Below are 19828 nucleotides of genomic sequence, written 5' to 3'. Positions count from 1 at the left end.
TATACACACTTCCTGCAGCATTATCATCCCCTGGGTATCGTGATCCCTCTCAGTGCTGGCCATTAGCCGAAGGCTCATTTCCACTGGGAGGAGAGCTTTCTACCGTGAACCCCTTAAATGACGAGATCTGGGTGGGGCCATAAGCTGCTTGGATCCTGGCGCTGTCCACACCCTGGATCTCTGACCCTTCGCTCATGTTTCACACGCTTGTGTCCCCCAGCCAGGCCCCGTTCAAGGAAGACAGCCAGCAGCTCCAGAAGCAGCCGGCGGTGGGACAGTGGAAGCCGCTGGCATCATCCAGCAGTGGGAAGGAGCTGCCACAGCTGGATCCTCGCTGCAGGGAGGCAGGTGGGGGAGACAACGACCAATCCACAGCGCAGCGCAATGTCTCCCGCCTGCGCAGCTCCTCGGTGGAGATCCGTGAGAAGGGATCAGAGTTCCTGAAGGAGGAGCTCCACAGAGCACAGAAGGTAAAGGCTTGGGCATGAGGGGGTGTGTGTTGGGGGGGCACAGACCGGGAACTGAAGAGTGAAAAGGGTAGATGGGGTGGGAGTTTTATGGGCTGGAAGGTGGGAACGTGCGCTGTTAGGGTACTAACAATGAGTGCAGCGTGAGCGCCTGCAGTGATTGGGGGAGAGTGGGGAAGGTGGGGCTGGAATCCGCACAGATGTGGGGCTGGGGGAGGAGCAGCGTCAGTGCGTGCAGAGTGGGAGGGGGCAGCAGGACGCAGCGGGAGAGACTGAGGCACATGGAAGAGGGTGGTGCTGTCTGCAGAGCGTACTGGGGCCTGGTATGTGCTTCTGCCCAGTGTGCCAAAGTCCCCGGCTGTCCTCTCTGCAGGAGCTGAAGTTGAAGGATGAGGAGTGTGAGAGGCTGTCAAAGGTCAGAGAGCAGCTGGAGCAGGAGCTGGAGGAGCTGACAGCCAGTCTGTTTGAGGTACCACTTCCCTCTCACTTCCCCAGTTACTCCCTAAACGGAGGTCACTCACTGTCCCCCTTGGGACAGACTCTCTCCTCACTTTGCCCATGCTTCGGGGTTTCCTGCATCCATGGCCAGCCCCTCCCAGTCTGAACAGTAGAGCTGACCGATTGCATATGCAGGATGGCAGAGCATGGCGCAGGCTGGCAGCTGTGCTAATGGGGAGGGGCAGCATGCAGGGCACTGGTATGGGGAACAGGAGTTCTCCCTTCCCCCACTCCACCTCCAGTCACCCCAGCCGCTCTGACAGGAAACATAAAATGAAGCAGCGCATGTATTAATTACACGGGTTTTCAGCCAGTGGTATCTGAAATGGGACCTGATCTAGGAGAGTCTGGGTGTTTGTGTCCTGCTTCCCCTCAAAGCAGCTGGTCCACGTCATGGGTCCACATCACAAGTTTATTCGACTATTGCTGCTGCTGCTGAAGCTTGACAGCTTAGTCCTTTCGCTGGTGTACTAGCCGTGCTCCAGGCTTGCTGCAGCTGTTCTCATGTGGCCCATTCTCCAGGCTGCTTGCTGCTCCCCAGCCCTCTCCCAGATGCCAGCAACCGGTCCTTGCCTGGAGAGAGGCACCACAATGCCCTCAGTGCACTGCACTCCTGGGAGCTGCTTTCCTGCATTCTGCTGGAGAGGGTGAATATTGAAAGGACCCATGTTCTTGTGCCATGGCTCATGATGAGCTCACAGGCCAGTAAAATCCTGTCTTCCAGCAGCCCAGGACACTCAAACACCTAGCACTGGACAGGTCCTTATTGTGCCAGTCGGAGACAGGCCTGCGCCGGGTGCACTGCCCCAGGGGAGTTGGGAGGGGTATTGTGCTCTGAGCTCCCCACTGTCCTTGGGAAGGCTGCCATACTTGCTAGGGACCTTTGAGTACTCTGCCCCCCAGGAGAACTGCTGAGCTGCATGGGTGCAGGGTAGATTGTGTCGCTTGGCTTTGTGGGGTTGCTCATTGCAGGGGCTGTGTGTAGCTGGGACTCTGGCTGCGATGAGCAGGCGGTAACACGTTCTCTCTCCACTGTAGGAAGCGCACAAGATGGTAAGAGACGCGAACACTAAGCAGGTGGCTTCAGAGAAGCAGCTGAGGGAGGCGCGAGGAAAGGTGAGGACTGTCCGATCCCACTCCCCTGCTGTACAGACACGGGGCTGCCTATCGGTAGGGGGATAGCAACGTAGCTGAGGGTCACATCCCATCCAGTGTCTTCCCAGTGGCACCTCCTGAGCTACTGGCTTCTAGACATTCAGCAGGTCTCTCAGCTCACCACACAGCAGCTACTGAATGTGAGGAAACGTGCCACTGAAACCAGCAGCAGATCCAACTCTCCTATGAAAAACGGCCCAGAATTTTCACCTGGGCTCCCACAAGCACAGAACTGACCAGCAGCTTCACCTAGCTGCAGTTTGTCACGTAGCAAACGTGAGGACAAGCTGCTGCTTAGAGGCACCACTGATAAGGCAGTCTGGGGAGATGGGAGTTAGGGACAGGATTCCCATATCAGGATGTACCACGGGGGCATGGAGCTGCATCTGCTGCTGACTCCTCATCAGGGAAGGTGTATCTGGATATAAGACTTATATATGCCTTGCGTGCATAGCCTGGGCCATTGTGGGGGATGTGGACTGGCAAGGGGCAGGGAAGGCTCTGCAAGTTGTTTCTGATCTGTACAGACCCTGCTCCCTGGTTTGAGATTCTGGGACAGGGGCAGGAGGTGGAAGAGCTGGGCAGATGCTGTGGATGGATCAGGAGATGTCTCCTGGGCTGAGTGTGTAGCTGGGTGGTGATGCCCCTGGATCCTGAGCGTGCATTCCCTGCGCGGTGCACGGGACTCTGCTGGGTGGAGGTGGTGATGTTGCTGACTCTTCTTGTCTCTCAGATCGACATGCTGCAAGCAGAGGTGACTGCTTTGAAGACTCTGGTGATCACTTCCACACCTTCCTCTCCAAACCGAGAGCTGCACCCCCAGCTCCAAAGCCCCTCCAAAGCCGTCTTCAGGAAAGGGCACGGGCGGAACAAGAGCGCCAGCAGCGCAGTAGTCACAGCCACCAGCCAGAGCCTGCCCTTGGAGCCAGTTAGCAATGAGTGCAAAGAGGTGGGTGAATCCATTCACCCATAGGCGCTGGTACCCATCAGCAGCTCCCAGCCCCCCACTCCAGCTCACCTCCGCCTTCTCCCCTGAGCATGCCATGTGCTCTTAGTGCTTGCGCTGCAAAACAGCTGTTTTGCGCAGCAAGTGCTGGGAGGGAGGGGAACGTGGCGCGCTTGGGGAAGAGGCGGGGCTGGGGCGGAGATTTGGGGAAGGAGTCCAATAGGGGGTGGACTTGGGGCAGGAACTTTGGGGAAAGGGTTGGAGTAGGGGCGGGAAAAGGGGCATAAGCAGCCATTGGTGCTGGGGAAAGTTGGCACCTGTGCATTCACCCCATCAGCTCTTGGCCCTGCGTGGGCATGAGCCCACATGCTGGGGAGGGAGCTGGTAGAGGGATCTTCTCAGAGATTTCCCTTGAGGTCTGCAGACCCCACAGCCTTTCCCCTGCTCCACGGTTTGAGTGTTAGGTATATCTCCATATATTATTATTATTATTATCCCATCTCATACAACTGGAAGGGACCCCGAAAGGTCATCGAGTCCTGCCCCCTGCCTTCACTAGCAGGACCAAGTACTGATTTTGCCCAGGTGCCTAAGTGGCCCCTTCAAGGACTGAACTCACAACCCTGGGTTTAGCAGACCAATGCTGCCTGTGATGTTCACAGTAATGCCATTCGTGGATTAAGAGTCTTCAGAGTCTTGCCGTGCTGGGAGCTGGGGGTTTCTTTGCAAAATCCCAGACTATGGGGACTTCCCCTTACAGGACTCACTCCAGTCTGGGTTCAGGAGAGAACGTCTGGAAACAACCTGCATGCCTTTGCAGGACTTTTCTGGCTGTATGGATACGGCTTTTAGCAGCGCTGTAAGCACCTACTGAGAACTGCCTTTCCTGATCTGCCTCTGCAGTCTAACGGCTACTCTGGCTAATGCTGTTTGCTTTGATTTCCCATCTGTCTAGTGTGGACTAATGGTTAGAGCGCAGCACTGGGAGTCAGAATTTCTGCTTTCTGTTCCCTGGCTCTTCCACTACCTCACTATGTGACCTTGGGCAAGTCACCTTTCCTCCCTGGGTCTCAGTTTCTCTATCTGCAAAGCAGGTTTTGCCTGCCTCCTGAATAGGGCCGGGCAAATAAATACAAACAGCTTTTGTGGATATTCTTTCAGCTAAAATCCTGTTAATTTCCTTCACTGAGTTTTGTGGCCCCTTTTTTTACTGTCCCTAAACACTGATGTGAGTACAACGTGGGTCTGCCAGAATTTATCTTTCTGCAAACAGTGTTGTGACTAGTTGTGTGAATACACCTTTGCACGAGTGTTTGCACGGCCATCTGGAAAACTCCTTGTGGGTGTCAGAGCTGGAGGGGTGAGGAAGCAAGTTTTGGTATTTGAGCAGGAAGAACAAACGTGGTTGCAGTGGTGGGTGCACGTGCTTTGCCTCCACTGCCAGGAGCACTGGTGTCTGCAGCATGGAAGTATTTCAAGAGCAGGGAGGCACTTGGCCCATCTGGCTTGTACCTATAATGCAGCGAGGAAGTCAGACAGCTAATCAGACCAGGAAGCGATGACCAAAAAGGACTGGGCTGACCTCTCGGATGACTATTTGTCTGACAGTGACTTCAGTGAATGGCAATAGGGATGGGTGAATTCAATCAGTGCGCTTCAGCAGCTGCTAATATCACTGTATATGGGATTAGAATTACACACACGGAGTCTGGGTGTGAACACGAGGAGAGAATCAAAGGAAGGGTCTGTTAAATAGCCGTGAAGTCTTGCTTCATTGGTTTATATTTACCTCTCTTGATCAGGTAGGAAAGAACCCAGATATGTTGACATTTGAAGTCCAAGTATGTAGCCAAATAGAAGGATACTTCTTGTGGCAATAAGGAAAGAGGCTCCTCTCCCTGCATGAATCAAAACTCCTGTGAGCTGCTAAACCACGTGATCCAATCAAGGTCCAGAAGCATTAGCCCCTGACTCAGATGTCCAGTCAGGCAGCTGCAGTGTTGACTCACTGATACCAAACAGCTGAAAGGATAGCAAAGCCAGTGCCACACATTAGCTGAACAATTGTGACATGGGGACAAACTTGTAAAAGCCCTGCTCTGTTTGCGTGCAATTCATAAACTACAAAGGGCTGTGTTTGCTGATGCTGTCAATTGCTTGTTCTAATCATGAGGGTCAGTCACCGAAGGTCTGTAATCAATGGGAAATTCTTGGAGGAAGGTGCTTGTAGAATGCCAAAGATGGTAATTATTTCCCCTTTCTTGCTCACTAAGTGCACAACCCTAGCAAGGTCCCTACTGCGCCCTTGCTCTGGTGTAAACTGTGTCTACACAAGGGATTTCCATTGGTGCAGCTAACCAGCTGCCTAAAATCCAGGGCCTACATTTTCAAAAATGGGACTAGTGAATTTGAATGCCTCTGTTTTTAGGTGCCCGCCTTGAAACATACTTATGGGGCCTCAGGGTTGCGCAACACGTTGGGGAAAGTCAGGTTTCTTTACGGCAGCTCAAGCTGGGCACCCAAAAACTGAGCAACCCCAAATCACTGGCCGCTTCTGAAAACGTAGGCCAAGGGAATGCTGAAGAACCTACGAGCTTTTGAGAGGCACTCGGTGCGCTGACAGACAGAACTCGCATTTTCTGTATCTTCTGTCTCGCGTTTTTGCCTTTCTTTCTCTGCCTGCCCCTCTGAACTGTTTCCTTGTCTATCTCTCTTCTCTCCACTGGTCCTTCAAAGTTTGGCGTGCCCACTCTCCTCTCTCTGCTTCTCTGTATTGTCCCGGGGAAGGCCATCCACATCACCTACGAGCCAGGCTGGCAGGCCCTGGTGGCAGATCCTTCCTCGTCGTCCTCCTTGCAGCAGGTAACCTCTGGAGCTAGAATAGATGTGGCACAGAGGACAGGTTTGGGGGAGGGTGGGAATCATCAGCGTCTCACAGCTCCAGCCTTTCAGCTCTCCCTTTCTTTTGACACTAACCTCCATTTTTTAATTTTTTTGTTTCTCTAATTGATTTCCATATTGTGGCTTTGGAGTTGTCTCCCGGCACCAGGTGAGCAATCTCCATACCATAGAGCTAGTGCACTGTCAGGACAGGCTGGGGACTGGGCTGCTTTGTTCACTTATGTTCTTTTCATGCTCCTCTCCCACCCTTTAACAAACTGTAACAGGGTCTGCTGGTCCTGTCACTGCTGCAGCCTAGAGCCAAGGCCTGCTGGGATTTGGCATTGGCCTGATGGGAATTGTAGGGCATGCTGGGAGCGGGCAGGGAAGCAGGATATAAAATGAGAGCAACTAGGGAAGAGTCATGATCTGCTGTGGGTCCCTCACAGCTGTGAATTTGATCTGCAAAGGGGAATAGGTGCAGCAGCTCCCTTGCCCTGGAAAGCTGCTCCCTCTCTGCAGGGAACCCATAACAAATGTAACCATTCAGTGCTCTGAAGGAAGACTGCTTCTTATAAATAGGGTGACCAGATAGAAAGTGTGAAAAATTGGGACGGGGATGGGGGGTAATAGGAGCCTATTTAAGAAAAAGCCCCAAATACCGGGACTGTCCCTATAAAATCAGGACATCTGGTCACCTTACTTATACTCTGCTTTCCCTTCTATGCATGACCCACTGGCTATAATCCCCATCACTTCTGGGAACAACAACTCCCAGAATGCATTAGTTTGGGCTGCAGCAGCTTCAAGGCTGCTGGGTTTGGACCTGTCTTTAAAGGCCCAGCACACCTGCTACACAAATGGATAGAAATGGTGATGGCTATTCACTGAAAGCTTTTCCCTGACTCTCTCCTTTGCTGAATTGACCTCTTTCTCTGAGGGGATTCTGCCTTTATGTCCTGACCTTCGTTGCCATTGTGGGCTAGCCCTGCCTGTCCTCTCCTGGGATGAGAGAGGAATTTGGTCAGTTCACTTGCTCTCTGGCTGCCTCCTCCAGTGGGGACTCTGTCTTGCCTTTGGGGAACTCGGGCATTTCACAGGCCTCAGACTGAGCTACCCTCACTTGGCATGTTAATCTGTCACAGACATGGTGATGTGGGTGGCAGACAAGGCAGATGCAGAGGTTCCCCTGGTGGCGATGCTGCTTTTCTCTGCAGTTCCTGCTGAGGTTCCAAGGCAGCTTTGTAGTTGGGGAACTGGTGTGTTAACTCTTGTGGTGTCTTTCTCCCTCTCCCCAACCCCCCACCTTCTCTCTTCCTGTGTCTCCCCTGAATTCACTGCAGGTCGACTCCATCCTGTTCGCTGAGTTCCAGGCCTGGAAGGAATCCCCAACTTTGGAAAAATCCTGCTCCTTTCTGGAGAGGATTTACCGGGAAGATGTGGGGCCCTGCCTGGACTTCACCAAACAGGAGGTGAGTGCTGGAGCAGAAGCAAGGATTTGGGGGTCGCTCTGCTCAGACATTCAGGCTGTACTGATGCTGAGGGGGGCGCAGTCACCACCTCACAGGACATGAGCTTTGCTGATCTGAATTTTGATCTGTGTTTCTTGCTGTAGCTATCAGAGCTGGTGCGGGAGGCCGTGGAGCAGAACACGCTCACTATAGAGCCCGTGGCTATCCAGGCACTGCCCGTGGTGAAGGTGTCGGCGATGGAATGTGGCGGACCAAAGTAAGGAACCTCCCAGGTGCTCCCTCAGCCATCACTGACGCTCACATCCAGCCTCCTCCCACGCTACGGCAGCTTCCATCCCACACATCTGCTCAGTCTTCTGCTGTGTCTCCAGAGCGCTGTCTCAGATCTCTCTGGGGGTCCCATCAGCGTAGCTGGGGGGGAGCAGGGCAGCAGCCACTCTTCCACTGAGCACAAGTGACACCTTTTCAATTTCTTGGCGCCTTTTTAATTTTTAGTCACCCGGCGGCACTCCAGGTCTTCGGCAGCACTTCGGCAGCGAGCCCTTCACTCACTCCAGGTGTGTTCAGTGGCACTGAAGGACCTGTCGCCAAAGTGCCACCGAAGACCCAGAGTGCCACTGTTAGGTAATAAAGCAAGTCCTCACTCACCTCTCCAGCACCCGAGTTCGTGCGGAGTTGGTATGGGGCACACAATTCTGTCAGAGACCAGACACCAATGCGTTGATCAACGGGCTCACACTATCCTTAGCTCTAAAAAGCTTTAGATTAAGTGTGGCCCCTTTATTAGGGGTGAGCATCAATATTTATACACAGAAGTAAACAAAGTGATTAACAAAAGATAATGGTCATGCATAATCAATCAAGATTTTACAGGAAAAGCAAGTTTAACAAGTAAATGCATAGAGATAAAGGCTAATGGCTACTTAATAAAGGGGGTGTCATGAGTAGTTTGCAGGTCAGTGCTTTGTTCGATAAAGGGTTCAGAAAGGATTATGCAGAGACGGCCAGTCTGGGTGTGTTTTGGCTCCCCAAAGTTCACCAAAAGTTTAGACCCAACATTCCTCCATTTGTAGCTTTGAGATAACTATTAATCAAAAAGCTACACCCTATTTCAAGATCTCAAGGGCCGCTTGGCAATTTCAGCCTGGGCCAATTCGAAGAGAGTAAGGCTTTTAGCTGAAGTGGGAAAAGAATAAACTGACTTACATGAGTTTATGAGGGAGGGGACACACTGAATACAGCAACACAGTATTATAAGGACTACTATGGCCCCAACAACACCCACCAAGAGTTTTTTTTTTTTAACCCACCCAAATCCGGGCAGCCAATTTCATAAGGCTCCCCACCAATCATAAGGTGGCTGGCCAGAGGAGTAGTTTTTAGCCATTTCCCTTAGGTGTTTGGTACGTTGAAAAGTGTTAGAGTAGGTGTCATTTACAAAAACACAGCATTCTTCATAAGCAGAAAATAAACTAAAAAAGCACAAAAAAAAACATACAGTTGTCAGAATAAAGGGTCCTCTCATTTTTTTCGAGTCAATTTAAGTCTAATGTCTGAGAGAGGTAAGCTGGTCCACTGGTCGAAGGCAGTGTCCTCAGTGGTGACAAGAGCTGCTGGTCCGTCACTGTGGTCCACTACGGCTGGCTTGACGTGGGAGTGGTGGATCCAAGATTTGCGTCCTTCCAGGAACACTGCAGTCTGGGTTGTTAAAAGAACCTGGTGGGGTCCAGTAAACCTTGGCTGGAGGGTGTCGTCACGAACGAACTTTTTGGCCCAGACGAAGTCCCCTGGTTGGAACGGGTGGATCTGTTCCTCCAGCGGCACGGTCTGGGAAAACTTAAGTTTACATTGGCTAAATACTGTCAGGAAACAGGATTAAAGTGGCCTCAGGTACTTCCCTTGGTCCTGTTTCACCTTCGTACTCGCCCAACCCGCGCATTGGGATTATCCCCCTTTGAACTGCTCTATGAACACCCCCCCTTTCAAAGGCGGGGCGCTACCACGTGCTGATGTTTCACTATTGGGAGGGGATCATTTAACCGCGTGTCAGTTTCTCTCCCTACAGGCTCGCCTCCGTACCCTTTGGAAAACTGCGAGGCTTTCCAAAGGGTACGGAGGCGAGCCTGTAGGGAGAGAAACTGACACGCGGTTAAATGATCCCCTCCCAATAGTGAAACATCAGCACGTGGTAGCGCCCCGCCTTTGAAAGGGGGGGTGTTCATAGAGCAGTTCAAAGGGGGATAATCCCAATGCGCGGGTTGGGCGAGTACGAAGGTGAAACAGGACCAAGGGAAGTACCTGAGGCCACTTTAATCCTGTTTCCTGACAGTATTTAGCCAATGTAAACTTAAGTTCCCTATTTATACGCTTAACTTTCCCGCTAGACTGGGGGTGGTAGGGTGTATGAAAGGAGTGTGAAATGCCCAGTCCTTGTTTTAAACGGCCAAGGACATGACCAGTAAAGTGAGGTCCGCGATCTGAGTCGAGCACAAGAGGGATGCCAAAACGGGGTACAATGTTTCTAAGGAGAATTTTCGCCACTGTGGCAGCAGTACAATTAGCAGTAGGAAAAGCTTCGACCCAGGAAGTCAGAGGGCAAACCAAAACAAGGAGGTGCTTTTTTCCAAAAGCCTTTGGCATATCTGCAAAGTCAATTTGAAGATGTTGAAATGGAGCAGCAGGCGGAGGTTTTCCACCCTTAATTTTGTTAAGAGGTGGAGCAGGTCCATTACGCTGACATGTGCTGCATGCTTTCACTATTGATAGGCAATAGGGTTGAATGCCTGGAGCATACCAAAAGCGAGCGATAGTGTCCACGAGGGCGTGCGTGCCGTAGTGACCCCCTTTATCATGGTGCCAGCGAACTGCCACGGGGTATGTGGAGCGAGGGAGGCAGGCTCGGCCATCTGGCATAAGCCAGGTCCCTTTGACCAGAGTGGCCCCGAGGCTCTCCCACGATTGTAGTTCAGCAGCGGGTACTGGTACGGGGTGCGGTGGAGTAAAGGAGGAGGCTGCAATAGCCAATGTGGGCATGGCTAAAGGTAAGGTGGCAGCCTTCTTAGCGGAGGCGTCAGCCAGGGCATTCCCACGGGTAACGGGGCTACTATCTTTAGTATGGGCCCGGCAGTGAACTACAGCCAGGACAGAGGGTTTTTGGAGGGTGTCCAAAAGCTTGTGGATGAGGGGGAGGTGCTGAATGGGTTTACCGGCAGCTGTCTGGAAACCTCGAAACTTCCAGAGGTGGATATGACAATGCACAACTCCAAAAGCATATTTGCTATCAGTAAAAATGGTAACGGTCTTACCAGCGGCCAACTGGCAAGCTCGGGCCAGGGCATAGAGTTCAGCGGCTTGGGCTCCCCAGTTGCCTGGCAGTGAGGCGGCCTCTTGAATGTCCCATTCAGAGGTGACAGCATAACCAGTGAAACGCTTGCCATCAACATAGAAGGAGCTTCCGTCCGAGAAGAGGATGCAATCGGGGTTGTCCAGTGGCACGTCAAACAGGTTGTCTCTTATCTGTAAGATGCTGTAAACTACTTCCACACAGTCGTGCTGATCCTGGAGGACTGGCAGGTCAGGAAGCAAGGTAGCTGGATTAAGGGGTCCACACCTTTCAAAAATTAGGTTAGTGTCTTCTAAGAGTTCGGCCTCTAGCTGTTGCTGACGATGGGCCGAAAAGACTTGGGTTGTGCCCCCACGCAGAAGGGCTGACAAGGCATGAGAGGTCCAAACCGTGGTAAAATGACCCAGGGTTAGGCTCTTTGCCTTTGTGATCAGCAGGGCAGCTGCTGCCAGAGTCCGGGTGCAGGATGGGGTTCCCTGAGCGACAGGGTCGATTTGCTGAGAGTAAAAAGCAAGCGGGAAATGGTGGGGCCCGCTCAGCTGGGTAAGGACACCACTAGCAATTCCGCCCCTCTCGTGGACAAAAAGGTGAAAGGGTTTGCTGTAATTGGGGGGGCGGAGAGACATGGAGGAGGCCACACTGTCCTTGAGTAACTGAAAGGCTTGAATAGTGTCCGGGGACCACTACAAAGGGTCAGGAGCAAGGTTAGCAGTGAGTCGGTGGAGCGGTTTGCTTAACTCCCCGCAGGACGGCAACCAGGGGCGACAGAAGCCAATTAATTTTAAGAAACCTCGAAGTTGTTTCTTGGTGTTCGGTAGAGGGCAGTTTTGAATAGTCTTTATGCGGGCTGGGTTCATCTGTCTTCCCTCTGGGGTTAACAGGAAGCCCAGATATCGGACCTTTTGTGAGACCCACTGAATCTTTTTAGGGTCTACCTTGTGGCCTCTGGTGTGTAGGTATAATAAAAGTGCCTTACCATCGATGCGGAGGGCAGCTTTTTCGCGATTACCTAATAGGATGTCATCTACGTATAGGACCAATGTGGATCCCTGCAGACTGGTGAAACCTTCCAAGTCGTGGCGGAGGCACTGGCTGAAAATCGTGGGGCTGTCTCTGTAGCCTTGAGGAAGTCGTTGCCAGACATAACTTTGTCCCTCCCAGGTGAAACCAAAGAGATACTGAGAGTCTGGGTGCACAGGAATGATGAAAAAAGCTGATTTTAAGTCAATAACAGTGAACCACTCAGCATCCCAGGGGATTTGGCTGATGATAGTAGCTGGGTCAGGAACTACTGCATGAAGAGGGACCACATACTGATTAACAACTTGTAGATCCTGTACAAAGCGCCAACGAACAGGGTCTCCGTCCTTTTTAGGAGGCTTTTTGACAGGCAGTATAGGGGTGTTACAGGGAGTGCGCTGAGGGCGGACTAGCTTTTGTGCAATGAATCCCTCGATAATGGGGCGGATGCCCTCCCGGGCTTCCAGCGACGGGGTATTGAGGGACTGACGGGGGGGTTAAGGAAGGCTTCACCTGAATCCTTACGGGCTCTGCCAAAAGGAGCAGGCCAACATCAGTGTCAGAAATTCCCCAGAGGGTTGGAGGCAAGTCAGTGAGGTCAGGGGAGAGAGAGGGGGGTGTTTCCCAATTACCCTGAGTAGGGGCCGAATCTCCTAACACTGTCATCAATAATCCTACCCCTTCAGGAGTGCATGTTAAAGTAGCCTCAAGCTTACAGAGTAAATCCCGGCCCATCAAAGGGATCGGACAAGCTGGGGAAAAAAGAAAACGGTGAGGAAAACATTTATCAGCATAAACAACATTCAAAGGCAAAGTGAGTTCCAGAGACTGTGGGTTGCCCTCCACCCCAGTCGCAGTTTTAACCTCAGAGGATAGCCAGGGAGAGGGGGCATGATTTAAAAGAGAGAAAGTAGCCCCAGTATCAATGAGGAAAGAGACAGGCAGTCCCTGGACTGAAAGGGTTAAACGAGGCTCTTTGCTGGGAGGGGAGAAAGTGAGAAAGGAGCCGGCTAAAGACATTAAGGAAATAAGACCATCACATTGTTTGTCTTCGCCCCCGGGGTACCGTCATTGAGGAGGCTGAGTTTGCTGCAGCTGCTGCTGTTTCCCGTAGTTGATCCAGGCCTGGGGAATGGGCTGAGCTGGTGGTGCACCTGTAAAGGCATCTCTCTAACTATACTTTTATTACTCGCAAGAGATTTGACGGGGACATCCTCTGGGCTATCCTCAGGGGGGGGGCATGCACCCTGCTGTATCTGTTTGGACATTAGCCTAGTAACTACTCCTCCCGAGGTTTGTCCCTCCATTTCCTCCTCATCCTTCTGCAGAAATTCCAATTTGGGATTCTGCAGATTCCCCTCTGCTACATGGAGAGAGTCCCCCTGCGGAGGAATAGGGGCAGGTGCAGAGGGGACCAGCTGACGAGTCAAAACACGCCCTGATCTACACCCTTCATCGAAATAACCTGGAGGGGGTTCACTCTCGGGAGAGTACCTGACTGCCATAATTTTTAAAGATTTCCACAGCTCTGCTGCTGTGTCCCAACAAAACCAGTAACATAACTGTCCCGGATGGTCTTTTTCGATCAGGCTCTTTACTCCTCTTAAGGCAGCCTGTTCGAAAGAGCCATACGAAGGCCACCTCATCTCCGGGTCGGCCAATACCGCGGTATACCCAGTCCAATTCCTTACACATAGTGTGTACAACTTCTTCCTAGACATTCCTGTCTGTACTGGGAGTTTCCCTTCGTTCCATAACTTATTTACAATCCCCAACGGACTCTCAAGAGGCACGCTAGTCCCTTGACCCATGGTGTCTGACAGGAGCCCTCCAACTGGCGTTTACCCTGCTGTCCAATACACGACCCCTCAATATTGAATTGGCTGGGAGAAATCTCCTGTGGCGCCTTGCCAATTCATATATGAGTGGTCTGACCACTGGACAGAGGTACCGCACCAGAAGGAATCCCGGACGAGCCCCCAAATTGTTAGGTAATAAAGCAAGTCCTCACTCACCTCTCCAGCACCCGAGTTCGTGCGGAGTTGGTATGGGGCACACAATTCTGTCAGAGACCAGACACCAATGCGTTGATCAACGGGCTCACACTATCCTTAGCTCTAAAAAGCTTTAGATTAAGTGTGGCCCCTTTATTAGGGGTGAGCATCAATATTTATACACAGAAGTAAACAAAGTGATTAACAAAAGATAATGGTCATGCATAATCAATCAAGATTTTACAGGAAAAGCAAGTTTAACAAGTAAATGCATAGAGATAAAGGCTAATGGCTACTTAATAAAGGAGGTGTCATGAGTAGTTTGCAGGTCAGTGCTTTGTTCGATAAAGGGTTCAGAAAGGATTATGCAGAGACGGCCAGTCTGGGTGTGTTTTGGCTCCCCAAAGTTCACCAAAAGTTTAGACCCAACACCACCCCATCAGTAAAAGCACCGCCGGGTAAGTAAAACCGCTGTAGCGGGTGGTGCCTTTTTTGGTGATCGCTTCCCCTGATCATTCCACCTGACTACACCATTGGGTCCCATCACCTGAGCATCTAAGCAGTACTAGGTAGTAGCTGAGTAGTCTGGTGTAAAAACACCTCTTTAACTAATATTTCACAGTGTGTTTTCCCATCCCAAACCAAAGGCAGCAGCTGGCCTGGATCCAGGCACTCACTGCTAGGGGCTGGTTGAGCCACATGGAGTTTGAGGCTTTGGAGTCTTCTTGAATTATTTTGGGGGGCTGGAAAAACTATTTGGAGTTCACAAACTTACCGAACATTTTCTTCCTCTAACTTAAACTCGGGGCCGGGGGAGTCACCCAAGGGTGAGTTGTTTGAAAACATTATCTCTTGGGTAGAATTTGCTATGTACTGGGGCTAGGAGAACCCCCAGAAGCTGAGCCAGCAGGACTGGGTGACCCACAGATGGTGTTTTTTATTCCCCCCCTCTTGCAATTTCTCCTATGCATGTGTCCCGTAGTGTCCAAATTCACATCACATTTTTGAACCCATGATGCTCTAGGTGGGTTTGAAATGGGGCAAAAGGAGCTCACCTATCTTTCACTCAGCCCCTCCTGAGAGTTGCATCGACTGTTTTCAGAGTCACTACTGTGACAGCTTGGGAATCACTTGTCTGTCTGTGCTCCTGATGTTACAAAGCCTCAGTTCCCCCAGGAAGGGCAGTGGCAGGAAATGGTTCAATCACTGCAAACAGAGAAGGGTCAGACTCCTGAGCTTTACCTTTCTTGACCAAGAGAGAGGATTTCACTTAGCTGTTGTGTTTAGGTCAGCTTGGGTTTTTTCCTGCTGCTAGTAGCAGCTTCTTCCAAGCCAAAGGTCATCGGTCATGTCACGAGGCAGTGACCTGAATGACACATAGACTGCAGGGCAAGCTGTTCCACATTTTCTTTCTTCTCAAAACAAATCACTCTTTGAGTGTTAGTCCCATGCCAAAAACAAGCCATCCTGTGTGTATGCTGACTGGTTGCCTTCTTTTGTCTCTTCTCACAGCGGGTTCCGGTCACAAATTGTAACGTAAGTGATTTTTAGCTAATGATTAAAGATCTGTGATCCATTAACAAGTTACTAACTCACCTGGTTACTAATGGCTTTGAGGCTGGAGTTTAGCCAGTAACTTTTTTAATCCTGTTAATGCTGGAAGGTGAATTGAAGGTCCCATTTACAACACTCTTTGGGACAAACGGCCTAAAAGTGACTAGTGATTTTGGGCCCAACTTATAGAGAGGCCTGGTTTCCGGAGGGTGAGTGCTCAACGCTCTCTGAAAATCCTCTCCCTTTAATATGTCTCAAACATTAGGTGGCCCAAATTGCTCCTCAGTTCAGTAGGTCAGGCTTCTGCTTTCATTGTTTAGCCCATGTTTGTCTGTTAAAATCCCCTGCTAGTGGGGGAGAGAAGATAATGAAACAGGCTCACATGCCCACCTGAACATTTGATCTCACATTTCCAATCTCGCTGATTCTTCCTGCCTGATTTGTGGCCATGCTAGCTACTTTCACAGCTAAGGAGTGATGCTAGCGTCCAGCCCAGAGGCGCAGGGACGGAGAAGGATATAACAATGGTTAAATGCTGAGAAATACCAGGAAATCCCTGTTGGGCGGCATGGAGTGATGCTGGAAACGTTCCTGGAATTTTTCAGCAAATGTTGGAAACTGGAGTTCTCTTTACAGACAAAAGCAGCAAAGAATCCTGTGGCACCTTATAGACTAACAGACGTTTTGGAGCATGAGCTTTCGTGGGTGAATACATGCATCTGATGAAGTGGGTATTCACCCACGAAAGCTCATGCTCCAAAACGTCTGTTAGTCTATAAGGTGCCACAGGATTCTTTGCTGCTTTTACAGATCCAGACTAACATGGCTACCCCTCTGATTCTTTACAGACAGTAGAAAAGAATCAGAGAAGATCAGGAGACCCCAACATCTCCTGGCCTTTGATCTGGAAAGCCTCCCATCAGTTTCAGTGGGCTTTGGCTTAGGCCCCATCTGATTAAAAGGGACTCTGGAGGGGGCTAGATACCAAGTGCAAGCGAGATGCTCAGTGGAGCATAATCATTGGGTATAATCAGCGATGAGCCTCAGTGTATAGTCCATGTGGTCATTCAATGAAGATGCCAGACCACATGGGCATTCTGCCCTTGTTGCAGATGGGATTTAATTTATAAACCTTTTCTTGTTTAAGTTCGTGTTTGAAGTTAAAAGTTAATGTTTGAACTTGGCCTCTGTGTGACATCGGCACAGGTTAGAACTAAACGACTCTGTGCTGTGGGTTCCAGCAGATTAAGCTTCCCAGAAAAACACAATGTTAAAGGACAATGAAGAAATGATACACTGGTTGGAAGAGAAGACATGCATAAGGGGAGGTTGAAGGAGCTATGTAGTAGCATGCTGCCAGAGAGTATTGCATATCCCCTTTGTGGCTGGACCGTAGAAGAGGTTATCAGCCTTCAACCGTCTCCAGATAATGGAGTTAGTCCTTTTTAGCTGAAATACTAGAGGCCTGTGTTTTGAAACTGGCTTCAATTCCCAGTGAGTGGTTGTGTGAACAGAGACAGATGATGAGGAACTTTGGTAAAACTCCCATTGGCTCCAGTGAAAACTCTGCTTGAGTAAGGGCTCCAGGCTTTGGCTCTGAACTGGACATAAGCCAAGGGAAGAGCAGCATTATTCTGGACTTACACCAGTGTGACTGAGCTCAGGATCTGGCCTTTGGCTTATAAATACCTTCAGCGTAACAATAGTATAAACTGAGAAAGGGGAACATTCCCAGGCGCAGAAGATGGTAGAACAAAGAGCAATGACTTTAAAGATAAGTAAGAAGACGGTCTAGGAGGGATGCTAAGAGCAACGGAGCAGTGAAGGGGATGGTCAAGGCACTGTTGCTACAGAGTTGGTAGCAAGAGAAGGTTGGAGACTAGGTTAATGAGAATAAAATAGTGAGAGACCCTGCAAAATGCACGGATCAGACTGGATGGTCCAAGTGGCTCTGGTCCATCAGGAAATCTGTATTATGGAGGGAATATATCCTCCCACTGTGATAATAGTAGAATGGAACAACTTAAAGATCTGAGTAGTGGAGTATGGAGTGTATGAGCCATGTTTCTGCATGGAGAAACTGAACTGCAACCAGCTTATCCACAAACCTCCTGATGTGCACTAGGCCTGGTCTCGGGGCGGTCCGGAGAGCTGCTGTATGGCACTCTGACCAAACAGATCCAGCCCTCAGCAGTGATGGAGGAACAGCCCCCTCCCCTCACAGAACATTGAGACCCTTTTCCTAAGGCCAAGTAACTCCCAGTGCATGTATGATAGAGAGGGTGCAGAGAACAGACAGAACTCTTTACACTCATTACATTGCTTCATCCTAATGTCTAACAGCTTTTCTCCTGACCTGTCTCCAGCACTGCATGTCCTTCTGGTTTCAGACCATACAGGGGAATCCGTGGCATGCAGGGCCCTGTATCAGTTTACCTGGGGATTGTGTAGCTCCTGGTGCCTCCTGTGCAAATGTAGGATGAGAATTCTCCTGTACTTGCCCCTTCCTGCAGCTTTTATTGAATTGTTCCTGGCAGCAGAGAACTCAAATCCCACCTTCCTCTTTCCTCTCCTGGGCTCTGACTGACTCAGACTTGGCTGCTGGGGTTTGGCTGGAGGAAGCTGCCAGCTGCCATGCTCTGCTCCTCAGGAGCTCTCTTTCACTGAAGCACTCTTTTCCTTTCTCCCTGCAGGAAGTGTGCTCTGAGTGGCCTGTCCCGAGCCTGCAAACACCGCATCAAACTGGGGGATTCTGGGAACTATTATTACATCTCACCATCCTGCAGGGCCAGGGTGAGTCCTTCAGCATCCCAGAGGCCATCTCTTCTCCCCTGAGCCTTCCAGGAACTGAAACAGATTAATCCCTGGGGTAGCTCCACGGAAGACAGTAGGGGTGAATTGAGCTGATAGAGTTGGGTTGGCTCTCAGTCAGTCTGCACTGATCGCTGCTACCCAGCCCTGTTTCTCAGGGTACGATACTGTGCAGTGGTCTGGGTTGTGTCATTCATTTAAAGCAACAGTAACTTTCAAAATATGTCTTTACGTCTCTCTTCTCCGTGATTTGATTCTCTGTGAAGCTTTGATTTCCTTTGTCAAACACTGTAATTCACCGTTCCTTGAATGCTGGGTTTTGTTACTGTGCAGTGCAGAGCAGTGACTGAGGCTGTTCTGGAAGCAGACTCTCATTTTACTCTGGAGAGCACTGAAAAGGTAAATTATTCAGTATTATTATGGCCCTGATTCAGCAAAGTACTTAAACAAATGGTTATGCTCAGCTCTCTTCAGCAAAGCTATCAAGCATTTGCCTAAAAGGTAACCCATGTGTTTAAATGCTTTGCTGACTTGGGGCCCAAAGGAGCAAACCATTCCCTACAGGAGTCCCTGGCTGGGGTAGGGTTAGGGGGGATATTGGTAATAGACCTCAAACTTTGTCACTTTAACAAAAACAGTCCAATGTAGCACAACTCCTTGCACAAACAGTGTACTTTTGCACTAGAGCTTTTTCAAACAAAAGAAATTCCTGTGTTTTAAAACTTCTTTCAGCAGAGCTCAGTTGTTCCTTTCAAGTCTGAATGTTCACAAAGTGCAAGTGTTTAGGTCATGTAATTCTGGCCCAGGATGTTTCAGTTACAAATATTGTAGTGAAACTGGCTGGCTCCTGCTCATCTTCACACAGCCCTGATTTCTGGTACTGAATACACATAAGTGTCTGCCTCTCTCCTAACTCTCATCCCTGGCTGAAAATACAAAGGACTTAGAAAGCTCTTTTCATCCATAATTCTCAAAGTACTGCAGTATTGCTGCAGATGAGGAAATAGGGACCCAGAGAGATGAAGTGACTTCCTCCAGGTCACACAGTGCCTCAGTGGCAGAGCAGAAATTAGTCCCACAGCCCTTTACTCCCAGTCTAGCCCCGTATCTGCACTTCCCCAGCCTATCCCACTTTACTCTCCTCCTCCTGCCAGGGAGAGTCCCATGGGTTCGCACCAGGATTTCCAAAGTGACAGTAGTGCTGAGCACCCATTGCTCCCATTGACTCCAGCTGGAGTTGCGAGTAATCTGTTCTTGTGAAAATCAGCCCTGTGAGCATAGAGGGTGATGCCAAAGCACTGAGATGGGTGGTGGCGATGCCAAACCCTGCAGCCTTAAGGTAGAGGGGTCCTCTGGCCAGCATATCTGCCTTTGCTTTGGCCAGCCCCTGCTGTGCTATTGTTATTATTGGTGAAGCTGTTTTACAGAAGTGTCTCTCTCTCCTAGATCACAGCCGTATGCAATTTCTTCACCTACATTCGCTACATCCAGCAGGGCTTGGTGAGACAGGATGGTAAGAGGCAGCCGTCAGCCCCCAGCAGAGGGTTGGGGATCAGTGGGAGCTATTGCAAGAGCTGCTCCCTGTTGCGGAAAGGGACTGGGCTCCTAATGTTCAGTGAAGGGAGGCAAGAGGGCAGGAGGGACTTTCCCTTAGCCTACTGAATGCTCTGGAGGGGTGGGAGGGCCCC

The 19828-nt window shown here is 50.5% G+C and overlaps 1 protein-coding gene across 2 annotated transcripts in view; it reads left to right on the top strand.

Annotated features, from left to right (window-relative positions):
• RAB3IL1 (RAB3A interacting protein like 1) overlaps nucleotides 1–19828 on the top strand; it is a 34923-nt gene that overhangs the window by 11435 nt on the left and 3660 nt on the right. The window contains exons 2-11 of one of the 2 annotated variants that reach the window (XM_050952917.1): nucleotides 221–470; nucleotides 841–936; nucleotides 2004–2081; nucleotides 2854–3069; nucleotides 7290–7418; nucleotides 7562–7674; nucleotides 15288–15311; nucleotides 18023–18122; nucleotides 18474–18539; nucleotides 19587–19653. In XM_050952917.1, the coding sequence (XP_050808874.1) occupies nucleotides 221–470; nucleotides 841–936; nucleotides 2004–2081; nucleotides 2854–3069; nucleotides 7290–7418; nucleotides 7562–7674; nucleotides 15288–15311; nucleotides 18023–18122; nucleotides 18474–18539; nucleotides 19587–19653 (1139 nt within the window). The remainder of the gene's footprint in view (nucleotides 1–220; nucleotides 471–840; nucleotides 937–2003; nucleotides 2082–2853; nucleotides 3070–7289; nucleotides 7419–7561; nucleotides 7675–15287; nucleotides 15312–18022; nucleotides 18123–18473; nucleotides 18540–19586; nucleotides 19654–19828) is intronic. The other variant, XM_050952918.1, reaches the window with a different exon arrangement.

The sequence above is a fragment of the Gopherus flavomarginatus genome, chromosome 5 (genome assembly GCF_025201925.1).
Source record: "Gopherus flavomarginatus isolate rGopFla2 chromosome 5, rGopFla2.mat.asm, whole genome shotgun sequence".
NCBI classification, from domain to species: Eukaryota; Metazoa; Chordata; order Testudines; family Testudinidae; genus Gopherus; species Gopherus flavomarginatus.
Note: the sequence above shows the minus strand (reverse complement) of the source record. Positions and strands in the feature narration are given on the sequence as shown.